Genomic DNA, 23454 nt, shown 5'->3' with positions numbered 1-23454 from the left:
AGAAAGTATACCTGAGGGAGAAACGCACTTATAGCAGATCACTGTAAAGAAACAATGTGCATTTGATTTTTATATATTTAGTAATATGCTTATGTTTGTTCCAGACATTTCCATGGTAAAATCTGAATCTATAAAGCTCACTTATGTAATTGGTAAAGTTGAGTTTCTTGATTTACCCAAAAACTTTGAACGGGACACACTTTTAAAGGGAGAGGTGAGTGTTTTACAGGCAGTCTTTCTTTAGTACCTTCATTTGTTGTGTTTGTGTGGTTCTCATTATTGAATTCGACAATTTTACAACAAATGTTCTTTCATTAATCAACAGATCAGAGTTTCAACCTTCAGTGGAAAACCAATTCCTAACAAGAAGGTTTATCTTCTGGAAGGTCGTAGTTGGTCTCCAACACTACTTCAAAATCTTACTACAGATGTTAATGGATTGGCCAGCTTCTTATTTAATATGTCTGATCACTCTAAAACACAGATTTCACTAATGGTATAGTATAATGACCAAATATTTTCTGTGAGTTTCTGTTACACTGTTTTTCACTGAAGGAAATTCCTGTTTTGTCATCTAGGCAAGTGTCTATCCAGGCTACCAACACCGTGGATACAAAAAACCTTTCTTTACATTCAGTGAAGAACAAATAGCACTCCTCCAACCTGCTACACCGTACAGTCCAGTGTACAGTGAATTATCAGTAGAGAGCTTAAAGGAACCGATTCCGTGTGGTTCTGAAATTTCCATAAACATTAAGTACTACATTGTTGGAGAAACAACTGAGAATTACAGTACTGATATTATTTACACGGTAAGTATGTACAGTTACTGTAAAGTAAATATCTACATTCCCTCTATCTAGACACCTCTGCATGAAGCACAGTTGGGTGTTGTGTGTCATTAAGTTTGGTTCTTTGGTGCAGATCATGTCTAAAGGAGCCATAGTCCATCATGGACATGAGAAAGTTGAAGTGAAAGAATCCAAAAAGCTCATAGAGGGAAAAGTCTCATTCAGACTGTCTGTTGATGCTCGTCTGGCTCCTGTAGTGCAGATTCTGGTGTACTGTGTGCTGCCCAGTGAGAACGTCATCGCTGATAGCAAGGATTTTAATGTGGAGAAATGCTTCAGAAACAAAGTAACACTGACACACTTAGGACTTTATATCTTTGTTTTTATATTTTAGGATAATTGGTGGCTTGCACTCTGTCATTGTTACTGTGGAAAAAGTCATATAAATTTGTTACTATCATGATCTTCAGGTCTCACTGCAGTTCTCTCCCACTGAGGCAGTTCCTGGTGAGGAAAACACTCTCCAGCTCTCAGCTCAGCCTGGCTCACTGTGTGCACTCAGTGCTGTGGATCAGAGTGTGTTCATCATGGAGCCAGGAAAACGCCTGAATGCTGACGAGGTGAAGTTCAGATTTACTCATACAGAACACAATATCACCTGTTAAAATCTAATCCAACCCTGGTTCTGAAGCCTCCCATGCTGAGTTTTACCATTTTGGCTGATCCATGAACACGTGATCCAAATAATGTGCTCATTATCAACCCCTCACTCAGCTGACACGGGTGTATTATAGCATGGAAAGTATTAAAATGTCCAGAGCAGTGGGTCTCCGGAGGCAGGGCTGTCAAACACTCTTTGTCAACAAAATTATTGAATAATAAAAAAACATTTAAAAAAGAGTAACATGAATATTTTTCAGCTCATCTGAAAAGCTCATTATTGTGCAGAGATTCCCACTGCATGCCCCTAGTTTTAAACCAGTACATGTTAGTGCAAATAGATACAAGATTTTGAAGTGTGTGTTTTTTGGCAGATTTTCATCCAAAGGCATTAATTTTAAGGAATGACATCGTGAGCAGTTTTAAAGAGCAGCACTGCAGATCCAAAATGAAGGATGCACCAAATGTATTAATTTACTTGATTCTTTTTAGCTGCAGTAGGTTTGAGTAAGAAGAGGGAGGTCTTTTCTTGAATAACTGAAGAAGTACAACTTCCTGGTCGCTCCCCCTCTCCCTCCCCCTCTGCTGTGCTAGGCCTTGTCTCTAAAGGCCCCCTATTTCAGGCCCTTTCTCTAAAGCCCCGCCTCGCAGAGGCAACCATGGCAACTAGCACATAATTATTTCAGTGCTTAGATGTTTGTTTGATAATAAAAAACTGTCATGAATAGTGCCAAATAATGAGCAAACCACTTTTGAGAACAATTAGCTGTGACAGCACAGGCACATGTAAATATCAAGACAAACATCAAACCAGTAGGACTGCTTGGAAACTTCACAAAGATGTTTTCAAAAGCATTCAAATAAAACAACTCTAACCAGCAGCAATAGCACTGGAAAACAAGCTCACGTTAGCCTGGCTGTAACATCATAGTAACATGACATGTGTTACGGAGTGTTACTCTTTCCATCATAGCTTTGGGGTTAATTAAAAAAAATCAAATCATAAATCAATCAGAAATGTGACTCGTCGTTGGATTTGAAGCTCCCTCTACATCTGTAAATCTGCTCCAAAGCTTACCCTTGTTTTTTATCAGGCTTTGTCTAATTCTTTCTTTTTAGCTATTCCCATGTGGGGAATACATAACTACATAAAAGTGAGACTGTAAGATCATGCAGTCAGTTAGGATACCTGTGCTTTTATTGTTTCATGATTAGTTTAAGTTAGCTGTATTGGTTTGTGAGTTGGCTAAGCTACCAGTCATGACACTGCCACCAACACCAATTATCTACTTGTGTGTTATAACTCTGTGTGCAGCAGTATGGGAGTAATTATGTGGCATGTTTGTGTTTATTTTTGTGTGCCTACTATTTATGGTTGGAGAGTTAGATAGCTTGCGAAATGCACCTAAATGGAAGATTTTTCACCATTCCTCTGTTCCACCACTGTTCATGCCCTCTTTGTAAGGTGATGTCAACTGTAAAATGAACTCTGTAAGCAGTCATATTTAAACAAAATTAGTTATGACACTTTCCATCAGCAATGCCAATTACCTACTTTTTGTTTCATAACTCAAAGAGAAGATTCATTTTTTTGCACTTATAAACTATATTTCACACGCACGTTCCAAAATGAATACCTGCAACACATTTCAAAAATGTTGGTCAGATGTTGGTCCTTGATCAGTGATCACAGGACACTGCCCACAGAATGGGAAACTATTCTCAGGGAAAATAGAAGTAACTGACTTCAAACTTATAATGCGTTATGCCCCCTCTACAAAATCACAAGACATTTTTATTGTAATCATTGGGAAACTGGAGAAAAGGAGATTCAATATCTGATCTTAAAAGCACTGTAGATTGGCAGAGAAGTGTTAGAAAGCAGCCCTACTCATTTACAGCATTTGGCTGACGCTCTTATCCAGAGCGACACAAGTAGGCCAAGGCAGTGTTAGGAGTCTTGCCCAAGGACTGTTATTGGTATAGTGTTGGGTGCTTACCCAGGTGGGGGATTGAACCCTAGTCTACAGCATAGAAGGCAAATGTGTTAACCACTACACTACACCAACCACTTGGTCGGACTGGTCGAGCTTCACAAACCCTTTCCAGCAAACCTATGGAGATCACCAATTTCCTTACCTGTTGTCTTCTCTAATGTATCCATGTTGTTAGTGTCATAGAATCATAATGTCATCATGTGATCAGTGACTTATCAACATCAACCTCACAGCATCGGCGGCAAGCACTTAAGTCAAGTCGATTAGTTGACTAATCTGTGCATCTCCTAAACAAAGTGTGCAGACAAACAGATGAACTACAGTCTGTAATTGTAGAAAAACAAAGTGCTCATATATGGTAAGATGAGCTGATAAAATTGAGAGTTATAGATACAAGGGTGTGTGTGTGTGTGTGCACGTATATGTGTGTATTCATGTATTATGTGTTTCATTCCAAGATGTTATGCATCTGTTTGTTGTAGTTGTCTGGTGCTATTAATCATAATCTGACACTGATGTCTTTTATGTGTAAAACTCACTCCTAACAGCATAAAATAACATCATGAAAAATGAAAATTCTTAAAAGGATATAATGGCCTCTAATGTGTTTTATAACTAAACCCTTCATACAATATCAAGGTGATTTTTGAGGTTATACTGTTCCGTAAACGATGAGTTTATTCACATTGCTATTCAGCAAATACATTTTTACATCAAGTAAATATACAAAAATGGTTTTATGTGTTTGAGACTTTTTGCAAAAGACATTTGATAATAATCAGTAAATTTTTGTCTGTCTTAGGTCTTTAACTTGTTGCCAGTGAAATCAGTGTCAGGTTATAACCATGAAGTTGAAGATGCACAGGAGTGTTTGCATGTTAGACCCAGACGGGATGCATGGATAGACCACACTTACAATACTATAAAGGTAACGGTTGTCAAATGTAGTGTAAATGCTTGTGTAAATAACTGTGTACAAATGTTAATACACTAGACAATCACAATCAAATCTAAAGCCAGTACCAACAATCATTTATTACTAGAAGAGGTAAATGCTGAAATGAATTAAGGTTATTTGGAACTAAAGATGGTGGTTTATGACATTCATTATCTGGCAGGGTGTGGGGCTCAAGATGGCGACCAATTTGGCTATTAGAAAGCCGGAATGCTTGCTCTACAGACGTCTTCAGTATCATCGTCTTTATCTAGGTCTGTTGAAGGTTATGCTTGTACATTCATTTCTTTTTCTTGCTATATCCAGCAGCTTTCAGTAGTTTCTGCATAAGGTATGCTGATTGTTCATGTTTTTGTGAATTTTAAGTATGGAACACATTCGTCCCTCCTGTTGCAAATCTGCTGGCCTACCATGAATTTGAACCTGAACCCATTGAGACAGTTCGCAAATTCTTCCCAGAAACTTGGATATGGCAACTTGCTGAAGTGGGGTTAGTGAATCAGCAAATTACTTCATGATCATATTTTTTGTGTTTTATTGCATTTGCTATTTAAACAATTAAAACGAGGAAAAAAAACTAAGGTTAATAAACCAGTTTCTTGATGTCTTCAAGAGACTTCAAGAGACACTGTTAGTTCTATGGAAGATACCGAAGATTTATAGCAGTTGTTAAATAGTAAGCATAATACTAACTGAATAACCCTTTCAGGCACACATGCAGAATTTATTACAAAATACCAGATTTGTTGATATGATCAAGTTACAAAACATTAAACTCAAATAGATTTTGGGTGAGAATTTGTAGGTTCAAGGTCAATGGTCATTTCTGAGGTGGTTTTTCTGAGTAACCACTGCGCACAAGTGGCGCTGACTTTGTCATTTATCCTTTTCATTTAATACTCAGCTTGCTCTCTGATTTTATTTTGTTTCAGTTTTTGTGACAAAGATAAAATCAGTTCTTTGTCTGGCTGATGCACAGCCCAACATTGCACTCTGTGCACATCCATTGTGTGCAATGCAATTTGATGTGCTTTACACAGTGAGATGAGTAGCTTCAGATTTGTGCTTCTCCCTTGATATATATGGTTTGTAATCCTGGATCACCTGGTAAGCAGTTTTGAACAGGCTCCAACAACCATGCAAACCCAGGTTTGCAGAAAAACTACAGTTCTTACATCACTTCCTATGTTCTACGTTTTTAACTGTTCCAAGGTTCCCTATTCAAGGTTCTCTATTTAACCACCAATACAAATTTGAGAAATGAGAAATAACAAAGTGGGTTCTCACAGTGACCACTGTGCCTTAAAGAGATAATAAGCCGAGGGTTTATTGGGTTATGTTGGTATAAGGGCTGATCGATTTGAACAAAATATTACAAGGTACTGTGTCAAGGGTCTTTAGGGAGCACAGGGAACGCAGGTGGTTTCAGTTTTTGTATAAACGTGATCAATATTATTGATTGTAAAAAATATTTTTTTGCATATTTACAAGAAGGACTGAACCAACCAACTTAGGCCAACAAAAAGGAATAGGTCTAAAGTCAAATATAACTAAATACAAGATACATGCTCACAAAGCTGTATCAACAGAGTCAGAGTGAACCTCTGAAAATGAGAGCTGGACCCTCCTATACAGGTACTCCCTCTCACCCCCACTGACCATCAATGGAACATACCAGAGCTTAATACTAATATGTTGTAAATAAATGCAAGGCCAGAAAAAAACATCATTATTAATCGCTTAGCCAAGATAGAGTCCCAGTAGCAGTTGGGACAGCAGAGAATCCCAGATGACCCTATCCCCTGCAACTTCCTCCAGCTCATTCCCAGGGACCCCAAGTCGCTCTCAGGCCAACTTGGAGTTATAATCCCTCCAGCAGGTCTTAGGATGACACCGGAGTCTTATCCAGGTAGGCTGTGCCTGGTACACGCCCACCAGTAGGCATCCAGGGGCATCTGGATCTGATGCCCAAACCACCTCAGCTGGCTCCTCTCAATGTGGTGCAGTAGTGGCTCTACTCCAAGCTCCTCCCAGATGACCTAACTCCTCACCCTATCAAGTAAAGTGTAGCCCACCAGCCTGCGAAGAAAGCTCATTTCCACTGCTTGTATTTGCAATCTCATTCTTTTGGTCATTACCCACAACTCATGACCATAGGTGAGGGTTGAAATGTAGACCGACCAGTAAACAGAGAGCTTTGCCTTATGGCTCACCACTACAGTCAGGTACAGTGACCGCATTTGTGCTGCCGCCTGTCCCAGCCTGTGGCCAATCTCATGATCCCTCTTCCCATCATTCGTGAACAAAACTCCAAGATACTTAAACTCCTTCACCTGGGGCAAGTCCTTTACCTGGAGTGGGCATGCCATCCTTTTCCGGGCTAGGCCAACGGACTCAAACTTGGTGGTGCTGATCTGCATGCCAACCACTTCACACTCAGCTGCAAACCGCTCCAGTGAGCGCTGAAGCCATCCATGTAATCCAGCCAAAAGATTGTCAACTGCAAATAGCAGAGACACCACCCTTCGGCCTCATCCATAATACTCCTGACCTCGGCTACGCCTTGACACCCTGTCCATGAATATCACAAAACAGGAGTGGAGACAAGGCGTAACCCTGGCAGTATCCAACACTAACACTGAAAGAGTCTGACTTAATGCTGAGTATACGAACACTCCGGGATTACAGAGATTGAATGGCCCGGAGTAGTAACCCTGGCACCCCATACTCCTGGAGGAACTCCCACAAGACATTTTGTGGAACACGGTTGTAAGCCTTTTCCAAGTCCACAAAACACATATAGACTGGGTTAGCAAACTCCCATGCCCCCACAACAATCCATGAGAGAGTGAAAAGCTGGTCTGTTGTTCCACGGGCCAGGACGGAATCCTCATTGTTCTTCAATCTAAGGTTCAACTATCGTTCGAAGTCTCTTTTCCGGCATCTTGGCATAGACTTTACCTGGGGAGGCTGAGCAATGTGATACACTGATTGTTGGCACACACCCTCTGGTCCCCTTTCTTAAAAATAGGGACCACCACCCCGGTCTGCCAGTCGAAGGGTACTGTTCCCAAGGTCCATGTAATATTGCAGAGGCATGTCAGCCATGACAGCCCCAAAATATCCAGAGCCTTAAGCATCTCCGGACAAATCTCATCCACACCCGGTGCCTTGCTACTGAAGAGCTTGCCAACTACCTCAGTGACTTCCACCAGGGAAATGGTGACATGCCAGACATGCCAGAAGCCTGCATGTCTTTGTTCAAAGAACATAACATAACAATATACAAGCAAAATAAATCAATAAATCAACAAACCAATAAATCAATAAATATACAAACAATGCTTCACTAAAACCATTACACCCTGTTTGAAACTCCATCTATACATTCACCTTTTCAGGCAAGTACGCTTCTCTACAGCACTGTGTTATCTGAATAGATCTCCCCCTCACCTCATTATAAATCCAAAAGTTTGTGTGTATGTTTTAAAATTACCATCTGTATGTTGTGGCTGACATGTGGTAAGCAGTGCTAATGTGATTTAAATCATGACACCACAATATACAGTGTTAATTTTTTTTGAGCAATGTTGTGACTGTGATATAAACTTGTGATTATTTTCTTTATATTGAGGTCCAGGCCTGTTTTTCTGGCTGTTAAGACAATTATATCCACTTTTCTCACTTGAGGCTTGAATGCTGGGTGTAATGTGCTAGGTTGCTAGTCAGTTTTGTTTGTGCTGTCATGTGTGCAGCACATGGAGGTTTGATTGCACTGAACTCATCTACAGGCCAGAAGCTCTGAGTTATTAGGTTAAATTTATTTTCTTCAAGCACTTTGACTAGCTTGTACATGTCTTTATGCACTTTTACAGTGGTGTGCTCTTTGTGATTTAAAAAAGTTAAATGTTATTAACTGACCAATATGTATGACCATATGTATGATATGTCAGTGATATTTTTCCACAGGGACTCTGGATCAACACAGGTTCCTGTCACTGTTCCTGACACTATCACTACTTGGGAGATGGACACATTCTGTCTGTCCTCTAGAGGTCTGGGTCTGGCTCCTCCTGCTCAGCTTCGTGTCTTCCAGCCCTTCTTCCTGGAGCTCTCGCTGCCGTACTCCATCATCCGGGGAGAGGAGTTTGAGCTGAAGGCCACTGTCTTCAGCTATCTCTCCAAGTGTATTATGGTACTGTAAGATCAACATTTTGTGTCTTCACCAGTCTCTCATCACTTCACATCCACAATAAGCTGATCTCCTGTGCTTTATGGACAGGTTAAAGTGACTCCAGCTCCTTCCTCACACTACACTCTGAAAGCCTCCTCTGATGGAGAGTATTCATCCTGTCTGTGTGCCAGTGGTAGAAAGACCTTCAAATGGACTCTTGTTCCCTCTGTGCTTGGTGAGTTCTGAACCTCTCGAGTTCAGACATAACCTCTCATTTCTGTTGAATTGTTTTTAGTGCTGATAAACTCCTCTCTGCATCTTTTGATGTGTTTTAGGGGTCCTGAATGTGACGGTCAGTGCTGAGGCAGAACAGTCACAGACTGTGTGTGACAATGAGATTGTGAATGTGCCTGAGAGAGGCCGCATTGACACAGTCACACGAAGCCTGCTTGTACAGGTAGGAAATAAACTGTCAAGTTTATGGATTCTGAGTCTTCTTCTTCTTCTTTTTTTATTATTATTATTATTATTATTATTATTATTATCTGAACATTTAATTTTCCCACATAGGCTGAAGGGACTGAAAAGACCAAGAGCCAGAGTTGGTTGCTGTGCCCACAGGGTCTGTTCTAGACATTTAATTTTTTTAAACTCATTTATACCTGCTTTACATGCTTAATACTGTAAAAATTAAATACTATACTGCTCAGGAATGATGGAACTGCCCATTTCATTCACAGGTAACAGTGTTTTAGAGGAGCTGGAGCTGGTTCTTCCTGAAGATGTGATCAAGGGATCAGCACGAGCTTCTCTTTCAGTACTTGGTAAGAAATTAAGAATGAAGAATGAAGAATTTTGTAACATAAAATTGGATTTCTATCATGAATCTGTAGAATCAAAGATTTCTAAATAGACCTCATGCTATCCATGCCATCAAAGTTGGAGAACTTGGTCTTGAGCAATTCACTGAGCTACGACTTAGTGAAACACAGCTTAATCATGTTTCCTAGTGGACAAAGATTTGTCAGGTGTATGTTGGGCAGAGGTATTTGTAAACAAAACTTGAGAGAGCACTGAACCAGTGTCACTTACAGTAATAATGTCTAAATTTTAGTTTGAACCATACCCATGGAGGAGATATTTTGTAGAATTGAGGCTTCACACATGAAATATTGATTAATTCTTCATTTAATTTAATAGTTTGGTCTGGATTTTATATATACAGCATATATATTTTCCTGGGTGCTTCATTTGTCTGAGTACGTAATTAAAATTGTTGTACTGTTTTTGCAGGAGACATACTGGGCCGTGCACTAAAGAATATTGATGGATTGCTGAAGATGCCATATGGGTGTGGGGAGCAAAATATTGCTCTCCTCGCCCCCAACATCTACATTCTTCAGTACCTGGAGAACACTGGACAGCTCACTGCAGCCATCCGTGAGAGAGCTACTGGTTTCCTTAAGAGTGGTGAGAGATCTTATATTCATGAAGAATCTTAGACTTAATACACACTTCCTGCAAGGGCATGAACACAGATGGTTCAAGCTATTCAGACAAGGTTTCACACATAGTACCGCAATCAAGGACAGTTACAAACCCCTCCCCTGTCCTGCCTTCGGCAAAGCTGATCACACCTCTATTCTTCTCCTGCTCGCATACAAACAAAGACTTAAACAGGCAAAACCAGTGCTCAGATAAGTCTATCAATGGAGTGTGGCGGCCATCTTCACACTTCACGACTGCTTTGAATCCACAGATTGGATGATGTTCTGTGATGTGACTCCATCACAAGCTACATCAGTAAATGCACTGAAGACATTCTACCAAACATCAATATCAGATCATTTCCCAACCAGAAACCCTGGATCAATGCTGAGGTTCAAGCCAAACTAAGAGCTTGCGCTGCTGCCTACAACTCTGGTGACCCAGCTAGCTACAAGAAGGCCAGATATGACCTTCAAAGGACCATCAAGCTGGCCAAAAGGAGCTACAGGGACAGAGTGGAATCTAACTATCTTGGCTCTGATCTCAGACATATGTGGAGTGGCCACATCACTGACAACAAAGTAGGTGTGATCTGTGATAGGGGCCTACATCCTCACTTGCAGATGAACTCAATGCTCATTATGCTCATTATGAGGCAGCTAACACCTCACCTACTGAGAAACTCCCAGTAGATGAGGAGAGCTATGCTCTAGCCATTCCCCTGTCTGAGGTTGTTAGATCCTTCAGGGCAGTTAACCCACGCAAGGCACCCGGTTCTGACAGCATCCACAGCTGGGTACATAAAGCATGTGCCAACCAGCTGGCTGAGGTTTTCACTGACGTCTTTAACCTCTCCTTAAAACTGTCAGTGATTCACAACTGCTTTAAGGAAGCCACAATTGTTCCAGTCCCAGAGAAATCCTCTGTCACCTGCCTGAATGCCTACCTGAATGACGCCCTGTTGCACTGATATCTACAGTTATGAAGTGCTTCGAGCGGCTGGTCAAAGCTCAAATCTGCTCAACACTTCCAGCCACCATGGACCCTAACAAATTTGCATACCGCTCCAACAGATCCACAGACGCCATTGCACTAATGATGCAGACTGCTCTCACACACCTGGACAGAAAGAACACATATGTACGAATGCTGTTCATAGATTACAGCTCAGCATTCAACACAATCATCCCTGCCAAACTCATTCCTAAGCTCACAGACTTGGGTTTGAACTCTCATCTGTGCAACTGGATACTGGACTTCCTGATGAGCAGACCCCAGGTGGTGAAAGTTGGGAACATCTTCCCTTCCACACTGACTCTGAGCACAGGGGCTCCCCAGGGATGTGTGCTCAGCCCCCTCCTGTACTCCCTGTATACACATGACTGCGTAGCCAAACACACATCTAATATCATCTTCAAGTTTGCTGATAACACCACCATCCTAGGCCTCATCACTGATGGAGATGAAACAGCCTACAGAGACTGGTCAGCGCTCTGTCAGAGTGGTGCCATGATAACAATCTCTGTCTCAACATCAGCAAAACAAAGGAGATGAATGTAGACTACAGAAAACAGCAGAGGGGTGGTCACTCTCCCCTGTTCATCAATGGAGCCGAAGTGGAGAGAGTCAGCAGTGTGAAGTTCTTTGGCGTACACCTCCAAGGAACACCTAACCATCACTGATGACCTCACCTGGACCCACCACACCAACACTATTGTGAGATCTGCTTGTCAGCATCTCTTCTTCCTCTTCTCCTCACTAACTTCTACAGGTGCACCATAGAGAACATCGTCACAGGCTGCATCACTGTCTGTTACAGCATCTGCACCGCCTGCGACCGCAAGGCCCTTAGAGGAGTGGTGAGGATAGCAGAAGCCATCATAGGCAACAAACTACCAGCCTTGCAGGACGCCTACCAGTCCAGCTGCCTCAGGAAGATCAAAAACATCTGTTCAGACAGCAACTACCCATTATGTTAACTATTCAGTTCACCATCCTGCCATCAGGCAGCAGATTCCGCAGCATCCAGACTAGAACAACCCGGATAATGAACAGTTTCTACCCACAGGCTGTCAGGCTTCTGAACTAGCTGTGAAGCTGTGGGTCTTTCCTCAACTACCATTTTCAGTCAGTCACTTTGTATCATATCATCTCTGCTATGGACAATAACAGCTTAACACTAAGCCACTTTAAAGAACCACAACACAGTCACTCAAGTCACTTTAAAATGTATACTGTCTCTATGTCTTGTGTATATTTTCTCTACATTTTGTGTATATTTATTGTATTTACATATTTATACATTTATATATATATATATATATATATATATATATATATATATATATATATACATATATTTTTTTTACTTACTTACTTATTTTCTGTAGACTGATTACCTGAGCCTCACCACAAGCATTTCAGTGCATAAATATCCTGACATGTTGTGCAAATGACAAATAAACTTGAAACTATGAAACTATTTAGGCAAGCATGAGCTGCATTTTGAGCATTACAGCAGAGGGTGCTATAGTGACGGCCAAGCCTAGCTGTTGAGGCTGTTGGAATGACAGTAGATTGCTCACTGGTTTGTCCTCTAACGCTCCCTTCAGTAGTGAGTGTTTTAACCACCGCAGCAATGTAAGAACTCAGTGAGTTTGTACAGAAGAACTGAGCGTTTGCAGTGTGTTTGCTGAGTGCTGTCATTTGCACTCGTGTACTTGCGTTGAATATGTTTCTGGCCTTAGCCATCGTGAGTAGACTGTGAACTGCTGAACTGACCAGGATAAAAATCATTTGCCCTGACAGGTTATCAGAGGCAACTAAACTACAAGCATTTCAATGGTGCATACAGCACTTTCGGCGAAGGAGAAGGGAATACATGGTGAGAAAGTCAAGCCAGTTTTCAGCTGGAAGATGTAACAAAAAATGATCATTTTCAGTTACCATTATATACACAAAGATATGAATATCAACACAGATCTGTTTTTACCACCAGGTTAAGTGCTTTTGTCCTGAGAACTTTTGGCAAAGCACAGAGTTACATCTTTATTGATCCACAAAACATCGAGACTACAAAGAAATGGCTGATAAGTAATCAGAGACCAGATGGCTGTTTCATAAGACAGGGAAGACTGTTCAACAACAGGATGAAGGTGGGTTTTTGGAGGTGAGGTTTTTTAAGGTACTCAGTAACTGAAATGATCTGAGATCTGTTTTGAGTAATGTTCTAATGCCTTACAGGGTGGTGTAAATGATGATGTGACCATGACTGCTTACATCACTGCATCGTTGCTTGAATTAGGCCATAAGGTGAAGGTGAGGACACTGATCAGTCTGTGTAAATGATGACCTTACATGCACAGGATTAAATTCTATAGGGAGGACAGACTAACACATCATAATTATAGGCCAGTGTGTTCAGTGTGATGCTTACGTTACAATCATATGACCATTACTCTTGCCCTCAAAGCAAGCAACAGAAGAGAGTGGCAATGATAAAACCAAAACACTCCCAATATAATCATTAAAGCTGTCTATCCCAGCTGGGAGAGTGCGATGTGCTGGCGTATTTGACGACCTCCTCATTTCTATTGTCAATGCATCTCTGCCATGGAAGAGGAGAAAAGGAGGGATCTCGATGATCCTTCCAGGAAATAAATTGCAGAGAAATTGCCAGAGTGTTTGACATTTTGATGCCACTGATTGATGAAGGTACTTAGCTTGTTTGTTAAGTAGACTTAGCAAATACAACTGAGCTGCTCAACACCAGAGCGCACAAGGGTCCGTAAATCAGAACATTCTTTAAATGGTCCATATGGATTACAAAGTTGGGAAGTGATTTTTCACTCTATTATTGTACAGTGTGTCTTAACACCTGAGCCATGGAAAGACTTTCAAACCACTGAGTTTTCTTCTGCACTCTAATTTACATTTTGATTGTAGGATCCTGTTGTGAGTAAAGGATTATCATGCCTGAAGTCCTCAATTGGAAACCTAACAAACACCTATGCCACTGCACTGCTGGCTTACACTTTCAGCCTGGCTGGAGAGCATGATGTTCGGGAGCAGCTGCTGAAGAAGTTAGATAGTGTTGCCATTTCAGGAGGTATGAAATCATTACAAGAAATAGTCATTGAGTAACTGTATGTGTTTACATGCACTTAATCCGATAGGTGCAGAAAGTCAGATTTTGTCAATAATCTGTTTAACGTGTTTAAATGTAAGCTTTGTGAATTTGGGATAGTGTTGTGGGTAACACCTTTGCCTTCTACGCTGTAGACTGGGGTTCAAACCCCTGCCTGGGTAAGCATCCTACACTATACCAATAAGAGTCCTTGGGCAAGACTCCTAACACCACCTTCGCCTACCTGTGTAAAACAATCAAATTGTAAGTCGCTCTGGATAAGAGCGTCAGCAAAATGCCGTAAATGTAAATGAATCAGGCAATAATCACATTTCTGCTTTGCAATAAACTCACAGACAGTGTCGTAGTACTTGAGTGTTGAGACCATAAACTCAGTCTTGGGGTTAGGAAAACTGAATTTTTTTAATTTAATTTTAATATCAACAATGTCTTTGAACAAAATAAAACAGTCCCTTCTCTGTATCAGAGGGTCCTAAACTTTTGCACCTCACAGCCCACACAAGCAACCACCAAATCTTCAGTGTTCCACAAGATTTCACATATCGTCTTTTTCACACTCACCCACTGAGATGAATTTGGCAGTTTCAGAGAACTCAATATGAGGCTGAAGAAAATCTTAATGAGATCTCAGTCTTGTCTTGGTCTCGACTAGGACTTGATATGTCCAGATCTCAATCTTGTCTCAGACTCACTTCTAGGTGTCTTGACTACACAATTACTCACAGAAGAAGGACATGATGTAAAATTCAAACATGCCACAGTTTTTTTTAAATGTGAATTTGTTACTTGTTAGTATGAATATAATTCATTTAGAATAGGAGCAATATATAAATTCTTCATTTTGTCAAGCATGTAATTTGTTTCAGGATCACTCCAAAAGTATTTTGTTGCTTTGTTGCTGGGTGAAATTCTACTTTGCTGTTGCTGTTCCCTCAGTTTGCGCACATGCACAACTTAAGAAAACTGAAATTAAGTAATGCGCTGAAAAAAAAAAACAGATTACTGAGATAAAATCCAAGTTTCTTTATTTTATTTCTTCAGCCTTAATCCAATCTAAGAAATCAGAGTATGCCATTCATACGACCACTTGAATCCAATAATGATCGTATTATTTGTGTATCTTGTGGTCTTGGGCTCACAGGCTTATGGTTCATCTATTATTATCTCTAGATTGAGCTTATTTGAGTTATCTTGTGTTCTTTTATACAGATGGTCGCCTTCACTGGTCTCAGTCAGCATCAGATGACTCTGACTCCTTGTCAGTGGAGATCAGCTCCTATGTTCTGCTAGCTGTTCTCACTACATCTGAAGTCACTGCTGCTGATTTGGGCTATGCTAACAGGATTGTCAGCTGGCTGGTGAAGCAGCAAAACCCCTTTGGAGGCTACTCCTCCACCCAGGTATTCAAATAAATTTCAGCCCTTTTCCCAATTCTTCCTTTTTCTCAAAATGTTCTGGTCACATAATAAATATACATAAAAATGTAAATGTATAATATAATAAAAGAGCTGTAAATGTGTAATATAATAAAAGAGCTGTAAATGTGTAATTCCTTTTTGTTTTTGTGTTTGGATCAGGACACAGTGGTGGCCCTCCAGGCTCTGGCTCTGTACTCCACCAAAGTGTTCAGCTCTGATGGCTCCAGCACAGTAACTGTGAAGTCAGATAAAGAGAGTCATGACTTTGATGTGAATCAGGACAACAAGCTATTGTACCAGGAGAGACCACTACAGGACGTTCCTGGCAAATACAGCGTTTCAGTGAAAGGCTCCACCTGCGTGTCTGTGCAGGTCAGTGTGTCTAGTATGCAGTGGTGAAGAGGGGGAATTAGGGTGGGACTGGCTACACCAGAAAATCTGGTTGGCCACCCTTGGTTTCATGTAACTGGCTGATAACAATATTCACACTTTTGGATTTTACAGCTGACTACAGACCACAATGAGAGCTGTTCATGAACCTCTGAAATAACAGTGCTATGCAAATTGTAAAGCACGAGCCAAACAATCCACATGCAAATTAGGTCATATATATTAAAAACTCAAGCCAAGCAAAACTTTTATTTTATTTTTTTTACAACAAATGTTTCTTTTGCAGGCCTCTTTGTAGTTAATTACAAATATAAAACATGAGCTACATTATGCAGCTTTAACCCCTTAAAATCTCAGGCTTATTACATACTTAGGCTTATTATTCAGTAGCTGCAGGGATCTCAGTGCAAACTTGTCAAGCTATTCTTTGGTTATAGAATTGTATAATGAAACTCAGTCTGCGAGTGGGGCCTGGCCATTAAAGGGGTTAAGAGACACTATGTTTATTCAGTGTTTTTTGTTTGGTCTCTTTTTGCTTTCAAATGCAGGCGGCACTTTTCTACAATATCCCCACACCTACTGAAAGCAACACATTGAGCATCGAGGCTAAAACCGATGGAAATTGTACCAAATCATTTGGATACACCCTGTCCATCAACTTCATAGTCACGTAAGAGTGCATTTTTTAATAAAAGACAAAAATGGTTTAAACTTAATGCTGGGGATGATAACTTTACATGATGGGAAGAAAATGATTTTAGTCAAAGACAGAATAATTACATTATAATAATAAATAATTACAGTTCAGTTGAGCATGGCAACATGTCTAAAAGACAGCTCCAACCTCCAGTAATTGCCTGTAGCAGTCTGGCATCTGAGCTAAATTTGATATGTGCAGAATTCTTAGATCAATAACTGAATATGGTCTTATAATGTTTATATTGTAGAAACAGTAATAACAATATATAACAATAATGTAGCGAGTAACTAACCACCTAACAGTGTTTTATTTATGTATTTGTTTACAGATATAATGGGGCTCTAAAGAGCACTAACATGGTCATAGTGGATATAAAAGTCTTATCAGGATTCACAGCAGATCCCAGTGATGTAAGTAGTCCTGGAAGTTTGTTACACATATGCAGTAATTATTACTTTAAATTTGCTTTTCGAATGTTTAATAAATCATTGCAGAGAAGTAATTATTTTTATAATTATTATAGAAGTAATAATTATTTTGTTCTTTCAGCTAAAAAACCGCCTACTTGTGGAACGGGTCGATTCCAAAGATGACCATGTTATCATGTATATGAAAGAGGTGAGAAACTCCACAGTTATTGTGGACATTCATACAGAGCAGGGGTGTAACAGTACACACAAGTCAAGGTTTGGTTCACATCACAGTTTGGACACCAGTGTCTGGTATAAGTTCAGTACAGGAAAAAAGCAACAACTCCCAGATGCACAAGGCTTTTTATTTATTTTGAAAAGACAGTAGTGATTAGTGCAGATTACAGTTTGTTCCACCTAGTGTTCTATACACACCCAGAGGTAGGTACAGTCTGTAGTGCAGGTCATTTGCTAACCAATGTGTACAGTGATATTTCCAGAGAGCTTGTAGGGAGGAGAATTACCCCTCTGCGATGTATTCCAGGTTTCTCAAACGCTAGAGGGAGCTCCCAAGTGAGTCCAGTTCATATAGAACATTTGAGTAAAATCATAGTTTATAAATATTTAAACATTTTTAATGTAAAAGAATATAATTTCATGAGTACTAAAGGGCATAAAATACTTTAACACTGCTGTTACACTTTTGAACGGTTTTGAACTTGATGCCTCTTCTACGTAAATGACATCAATGAACATGAATAGCCAATGGGCTGCTTTGTTCTTCAACCAAGCAGCACCTAGTAGTAATAATGCTGCAGTAGTCTTGAAGCCCAAAACCAGTTTGCTTTAGAAAAAAAGAAACATACAAGTGGCATTTCTTAGCTTTTAGTGCAATACATCCTTCTACTTTCTAAAATTAAAGAAAAGTTCAGGGCAAATTATTAGAAACTATTTTAACCTTCCGCTTTTTTATTTTATAATTTATTTTATTAAAAAAAAAAACCCTTCTGTTTTTAGCCATTTATGTCCATTCACCCCCAGTAGTCCTGTTTTAGGAAGTGGCCAGGCTCCTCATAGGTTGGCTCTGATATTTCCACTTCAGTTGGGACTTTGTAGTTGGGAGCAGAGCGGCAGAAAAATGTATAAAGTTTCATGCTGAATCTTTTCGCAAGTGTGTATATGTTGCAAGCTTTGGATAGAGATGAGTCATCTTTCATTCATTTAATTTCAGATCTGACAGGCCAAGTTAAGCTTTTTCACAAGTTCATAATGCAGAAGCAAATCTTCTCTTAATTTAAGAATTATATCTTACACATCTTATCTCGAGTTAAGAAATCCTAAATAAACTCGAATCAGTTTGGTAAATAATTATGTCTGTTACCAAACAACCAAAGATATGCACATAAAGGTAGATGTGTATTAGTTTAGGAGACAGCTACTGATGGGGATTTAAGACAGTAGCTATTACAGAATAATAGCCCATAAGTTCATAATCTTATCCTAAATCCAGATAAATAAAAACAGTATTACAGAAATGTCCTAGCTAGACTAAATTTCTGAAATAAGGTCCTAACTTTAGGATAAACCCCAGCAGTGGCTTAACTTCAGTTTTTAATCAATTTTAAGCAGCTGTGCCAGGCAGCATCACAAGTTCACAATACCTAGCATGATGATGATCCTGGACATGCAGGTGCGTTCTCCCCTGTTTCTTTTCATTGTCTGGGTGGGTTAATGGTGATGCAAAACCAAGTTAAAATATTACAGTGATGAGGGTGAATAATGAAGAGACAGAACTGAACACGTGGCTATTTTTTAGGAGGAATAACGTTATGCAAGGCAGCTAAAGACTTTGGGTGGAATTTTGGGAGCAGCAACACCCAGTTAAACAGAACAGGGGCTTCGTCACAGTGTTCTAACTTCCAATTTCTCAGACTTTAGTTTTGTTTTGCTACTTTATATATCGGTATGTAACGAGGAGCGATGAGGCGGACGCATATGCTGAGATAAGCGAGATTTATTAAGGGCAAATCCAGGGTCATAGTCAAGACAGTCCAGGGTCATATAGCCAACACGTAGAGATTGGAGGACAGTAAGGACAAAAAGGAACAGAGCCTCAAACAAGAATCGAACACTTCAAACACAGAGATTCAAACAAAGACCAGCACCGGGCCAAACACAGGGCTTAAGTACACAGGGAAAACGAGGGACAGGTGCAAAAAATCAAGGGCGGAGTTAGAAAACGAGGGGCAGGACTACAGATACCAAAACAAACGCACATGGACAGGACTGGGAGGGGCCAATCGTGACACGGTAATGGTAGCTGTCTAACTAACTTACATTTGATATTGTTTTGATTATGTATTTACGTTTCAGCTGAACGTGTATCGATTCTGTAATTTACAATTTCCTTACTTAAAATAAGATTCTGTAAGATGTAATTCCTAAATTAAGATATGATTCTGTTAAATGAGTTTGTGAAAAAAATCTCATCTTGACATGTCATAGGAAATTTCTGTAACACAGAACCTTCTAGGTTTTAAAACTCGTAATCATTGATAAATCGCCAATAAAAAACCTTCTTTCATATTCATAATCATTGATAATGGAAGACCATCTTTCATTTTCACATTGACAGAAAAACACAAAAAGGCTAAATTTTACAATGAATTGGACCAAAAACTGTCCAAACAACAAATGATGGAGCATTTTTGGTTTGTGCTCAACAGGTCCCAAGGAATTCTCCTATAAATTATGAGCTACGTATTAAACAGGTGCTTCCAGTCAAGAACCTCAAACCAGCTGTGATCAAAGTCTATGACTACTACCAAACAAGTAAGATTTCCCTAGGCTATGTGATTCTTACACTATGACTGTGGTTGTATTGCTTCTGAAATTTAATACATCTTTCATTCAGGTGACCAGTCTGAGACGGAGTACTCCTCCCCCTGTGTGTGAGCTCTCAGACCTGCAGCTTCACAGCACGAGACACAGAGAAGACTTGGTTGCTTGTTTTACTCAGATTTTATTTTATCTTCAATTAAATGATTCTTTTTCTTTTATGTTGAAAGAAATATGAATTTGACGCAACACGTGATGTTGCTATAAACAGTTTTAACGGGTAGTCTATGTGCTGAAATATTCAACATACCTTAAAAAGTTGAGTGACAGTCAGCTCAAGGCTTTTTAAACACAACAGAGGTCAAATTTGTGCACAATGATTTCACAGTATGGTAGAATAAATCAAGGGCTTTGAACCAGAGAAGTAGCAAAAGTGTTTAACAAGAAAGCCAAATAAACTAAGCTCACTGTTTTAACAACATGAATAGTGATCATTTTCTCATTATCTGAGGGAAATTCTGAAGAGAAATTCTTTCTGTTGGAACGTCTGTGAAATGAGTTTTACACACACACACACACACACACACACACACACACACACACACACACACACACGTAAACAATCCACAAAGTTTAATAGTGAAGCAGTTCTTTAAAAGTAGAATGCAGTATGTACACCGATCAGCCACAACACTGAAACTGCCTTATTTCTACTCCTTGTTTATATACTCATTGTCCAGTTTATCAGCTCTACTTGCTGTATAGGTGTACAATTACAGAATGCAATCCACCTGCTTCTCTGCATACTTTCTTAACACCCTTGCACACTGTTCTTTAATGGCTGGATGTGTTCAACAACTTCAGCAGCACCTCCGTGTCTGATCCACTTGTACCTGCACAACACACACTAACACACCACCACCACCATGTCAGTGTAACTGCAGTGCTGAGAATGATCCACCACCAAAATAATACCTGCTCTGAGGTCCTGTAGGGGTCCTGACCCTTTAAGAATGGGGTTAAAAAGTGCTAAAAAAAAAAGTATGCAGAGAAACGGATGGACTACAGTCTGTAATTGTAGGCTGTAAAGTTATGGCTGATTCAAGTTAAACTAACTAGAAGATTAAACAGAACTCGAAAAAGTAGAGCACTATGAGCTCAATTGAAATTATTGAAAATTATTGAGCTGTTTGAGTTAACTTTACTAGCTGCATCATTAAAAAATAGAAAGTATCCATAAATCAAATGTACTTATTTAAGCCTGAACCTGTAACTTTATTGAATTTTTTGAAACAGTAGGTTAGCATGATTTTTAGTCATCTTGTTTGCAGAACAGCACATTAAATCTGAGTTAAAAGTAAAGTAACTTACAATAAACAACATTATTCTGAATTATGATATGATTTGTATTTCAAATCATTAAACGTTTCCGTTAGCTAACTGTAGCTAATGTAGTACTAGTATTTTAGTACTTAAACAGCAGTTTATTCCACTTCATATCCTGCATAGAAACTGACATCTGTCTACAATTGAATGTGAATGTGAATAAAACCTACTGGTATTTCATATGTAATGGAAAACACACATTAATCTTGTTTATGCTATTTATACTGTTTTTACCTGGCCACTTTCGGCCATCATCTAAGCTTGATGACATGAGTGAAAGAGAATTTTGAGTGGTCCCCTGAAATTCATTAGCTTCACTGACTGCACTGCAGATATAACCTTATAACTCTGACTTAGCAAGTGATTTTCAAGCAGGAACCTTTCATTTAAAAAAAATACAGACTAATTTTTGACAAAATTGCCACGTGGAACCTTTTGGTATCAAGATCTGCTCTTATGATTTGGTGTTTTATAGAATAAATGCAGACATTGATAAACATGATCCACATGATCATGAATAGAAATTGAAAGGTTGCATTACTTAGTAGCCTTTTAACTGAAACCCAGTCATATGAATGAAACATTAAGGCTGCAGACCTACAATACATCAGTTCCCTTTCACTTATGAGCAGGCGATTGATCTCTGATCACTCATGGTGCCAGAGAGAGATGTTTGTTTGACATTTGTGCAGATGACACAGGTCAGTAACCTTACGTAAGTAATCAGTCAAAGAGGGAGAGTTCCTGTAAATGATGTGAGTAAAAGGGCAAATTTGACATTCTTGAACAAAAACTCAAATAATGACCTGAGTTCATTTCAGCCCACACAGTTAGAGTGGTCATTCAGTACATATTAATCCTGGATCTCAGAAGATCACATCCTTCCGCACATTTATACAGTGATATTAGATCAAAACCCTACAGGATATGACATTCCAGGAGGAAAAATGTTCTGTCTGTAAAATACAAAAAAAACAGAAAGCGGTAAATTAGATGTGACCAAATACTCATATTACCCCAGAAAATAAACACAGCGTGCGATGTATAATATAATTAGAGATGTGTACTAATAATAATAATAACAACTCTTTTGGGAAGGCTTTCCACAAGGTTTAGGAGTGTCTTTATGGGAATAAAGAAGCGCATTTGTGAGGTCTAATTCATCCCAAAGGTGTTCTATCAGGTTGAGTTCAGGACAGTCAAGTTCTTCCACACCAAACTCATTCATCCATGTCTTTATGGAGCTTGCTTTGTGCACTGGTGTGCAGTCATGCTGGAACAGGAAGGGGCCATCCCCAAACTGTTCCCACAAAGTTGGGAGCATGACAATGGTCCAAAATTTCTTGGTTAGGTGAGGCATTAAGAGTTCCTTTCATGGAACTAAGAGGCCAAGCCCAACTCCTGAAAAATGAGCCCACACCATAATCCCCCTTCCATCAAGCTCGGCACAATGCAGTCAGACAACTACTGTTCTCCTGGCAACCACCAAACTCATCCAGACTCATCCATCAGATAGCCAAACGGAGAAGCATGATTTGTCACTCCAGAGAACACATCTTCACTGCTCTAGAGTCCAGTGGTGGTGCTTTACACCACTGCATTCAATGCTTTGCATTGCGGCTTGGATGCAGCAGCTTGGCCATGGAAACCCATTCCATGAAGCTCTCTACGCTGTTCTTCAGCTAATTTGAAGGCCACATGAAGTTTGGACATCTGTAGTGTTTGACTGTGCTGGAAGTTGGTGACCTCTGCACACTATGCGCCTCAGCATCTGCTGACCCCGCTCTGTCATTTTATGTGGCCTACCACTTCATGGTTGCTGTCGTTTCCAATTGCTTTTATTTTGTTATAATCCCACTGACAGTTGACTGTTGAATATTTAGTAGTGAGGAAATTTCACAACTGGACTTGACTTGCACAGGTGGCATCCTTTCATGGTACCATGCTGGAATTCACTGAGCTTCTGAGAGTGTCCCATTCTTTCATAAATGTTTATAGAGGCAGTCTGCAGGCCTAGGTGCTTAGTTTTATACACCTGTGGCCATGGAAGTGATTGGTCATTGGAAATTCAATGATTTTGATTGGTGAGTGAATACGTTT

The 23454-nt window shown here is 39.7% G+C and overlaps 1 protein-coding gene across 1 annotated transcript in view; it reads left to right on the top strand.

The window, feature by feature from the left end:
* Positions 1–20453, top strand: part of LOC108416863 (alpha-2-macroglobulin-like) — a 41471-nt gene extending 21018 nt beyond the window's left edge. The window contains exons 10-34 of the mRNA XM_037546377.1: positions 105–214; positions 326–496; positions 579–812; positions 925–1137; positions 1262–1411; positions 4251–4376; positions 4567–4657; positions 4770–4893; positions 8373–8598; positions 8686–8812; positions 8913–9034; positions 9148–9199; positions 9318–9401; positions 9871–10047; positions 12874–12949; positions 13064–13220; positions 13309–13383; positions 14011–14173; positions 15422–15612; positions 15790–16002; positions 16569–16690; positions 17049–17130; positions 17270–17338; positions 19857–19962; positions 20045–20453. Coding sequence (XP_037402274.1) covers positions 105–214; positions 326–496; positions 579–812; positions 925–1137; positions 1262–1411; positions 4251–4376; positions 4567–4657; positions 4770–4893; positions 8373–8598; positions 8686–8812; positions 8913–9034; positions 9148–9199; positions 9318–9401; positions 9871–10047; positions 12874–12949; positions 13064–13220; positions 13309–13383; positions 14011–14173; positions 15422–15612; positions 15790–16002; positions 16569–16690; positions 17049–17130; positions 17270–17338; positions 19857–19962; positions 20045–20085 — 3302 coding nt within the window. The 3' untranslated portion in view covers positions 20086–20453. The remainder of the gene's footprint in view (positions 1–104; positions 215–325; positions 497–578; positions 813–924; positions 1138–1261; positions 1412–4250; positions 4377–4566; positions 4658–4769; positions 4894–8372; positions 8599–8685; positions 8813–8912; positions 9035–9147; positions 9200–9317; positions 9402–9870; positions 10048–12873; positions 12950–13063; positions 13221–13308; positions 13384–14010; positions 14174–15421; positions 15613–15789; positions 16003–16568; positions 16691–17048; positions 17131–17269; positions 17339–19856; positions 19963–20044) is intronic.
* Positions 20454–23454: the final 3001 nt, after the last annotated feature.

This window comes from Pygocentrus nattereri, chromosome 17, assembly GCF_015220715.1.
Source record: "Pygocentrus nattereri isolate fPygNat1 chromosome 17, fPygNat1.pri, whole genome shotgun sequence".
NCBI classification, from domain to species: domain Eukaryota; kingdom Metazoa; phylum Chordata; class Actinopteri; order Characiformes; family Serrasalmidae; genus Pygocentrus; species Pygocentrus nattereri.
The sequence above is the reverse complement of the archived record's forward strand: the minus strand, read 5'-3'. Positions and strand labels throughout refer to the sequence as shown.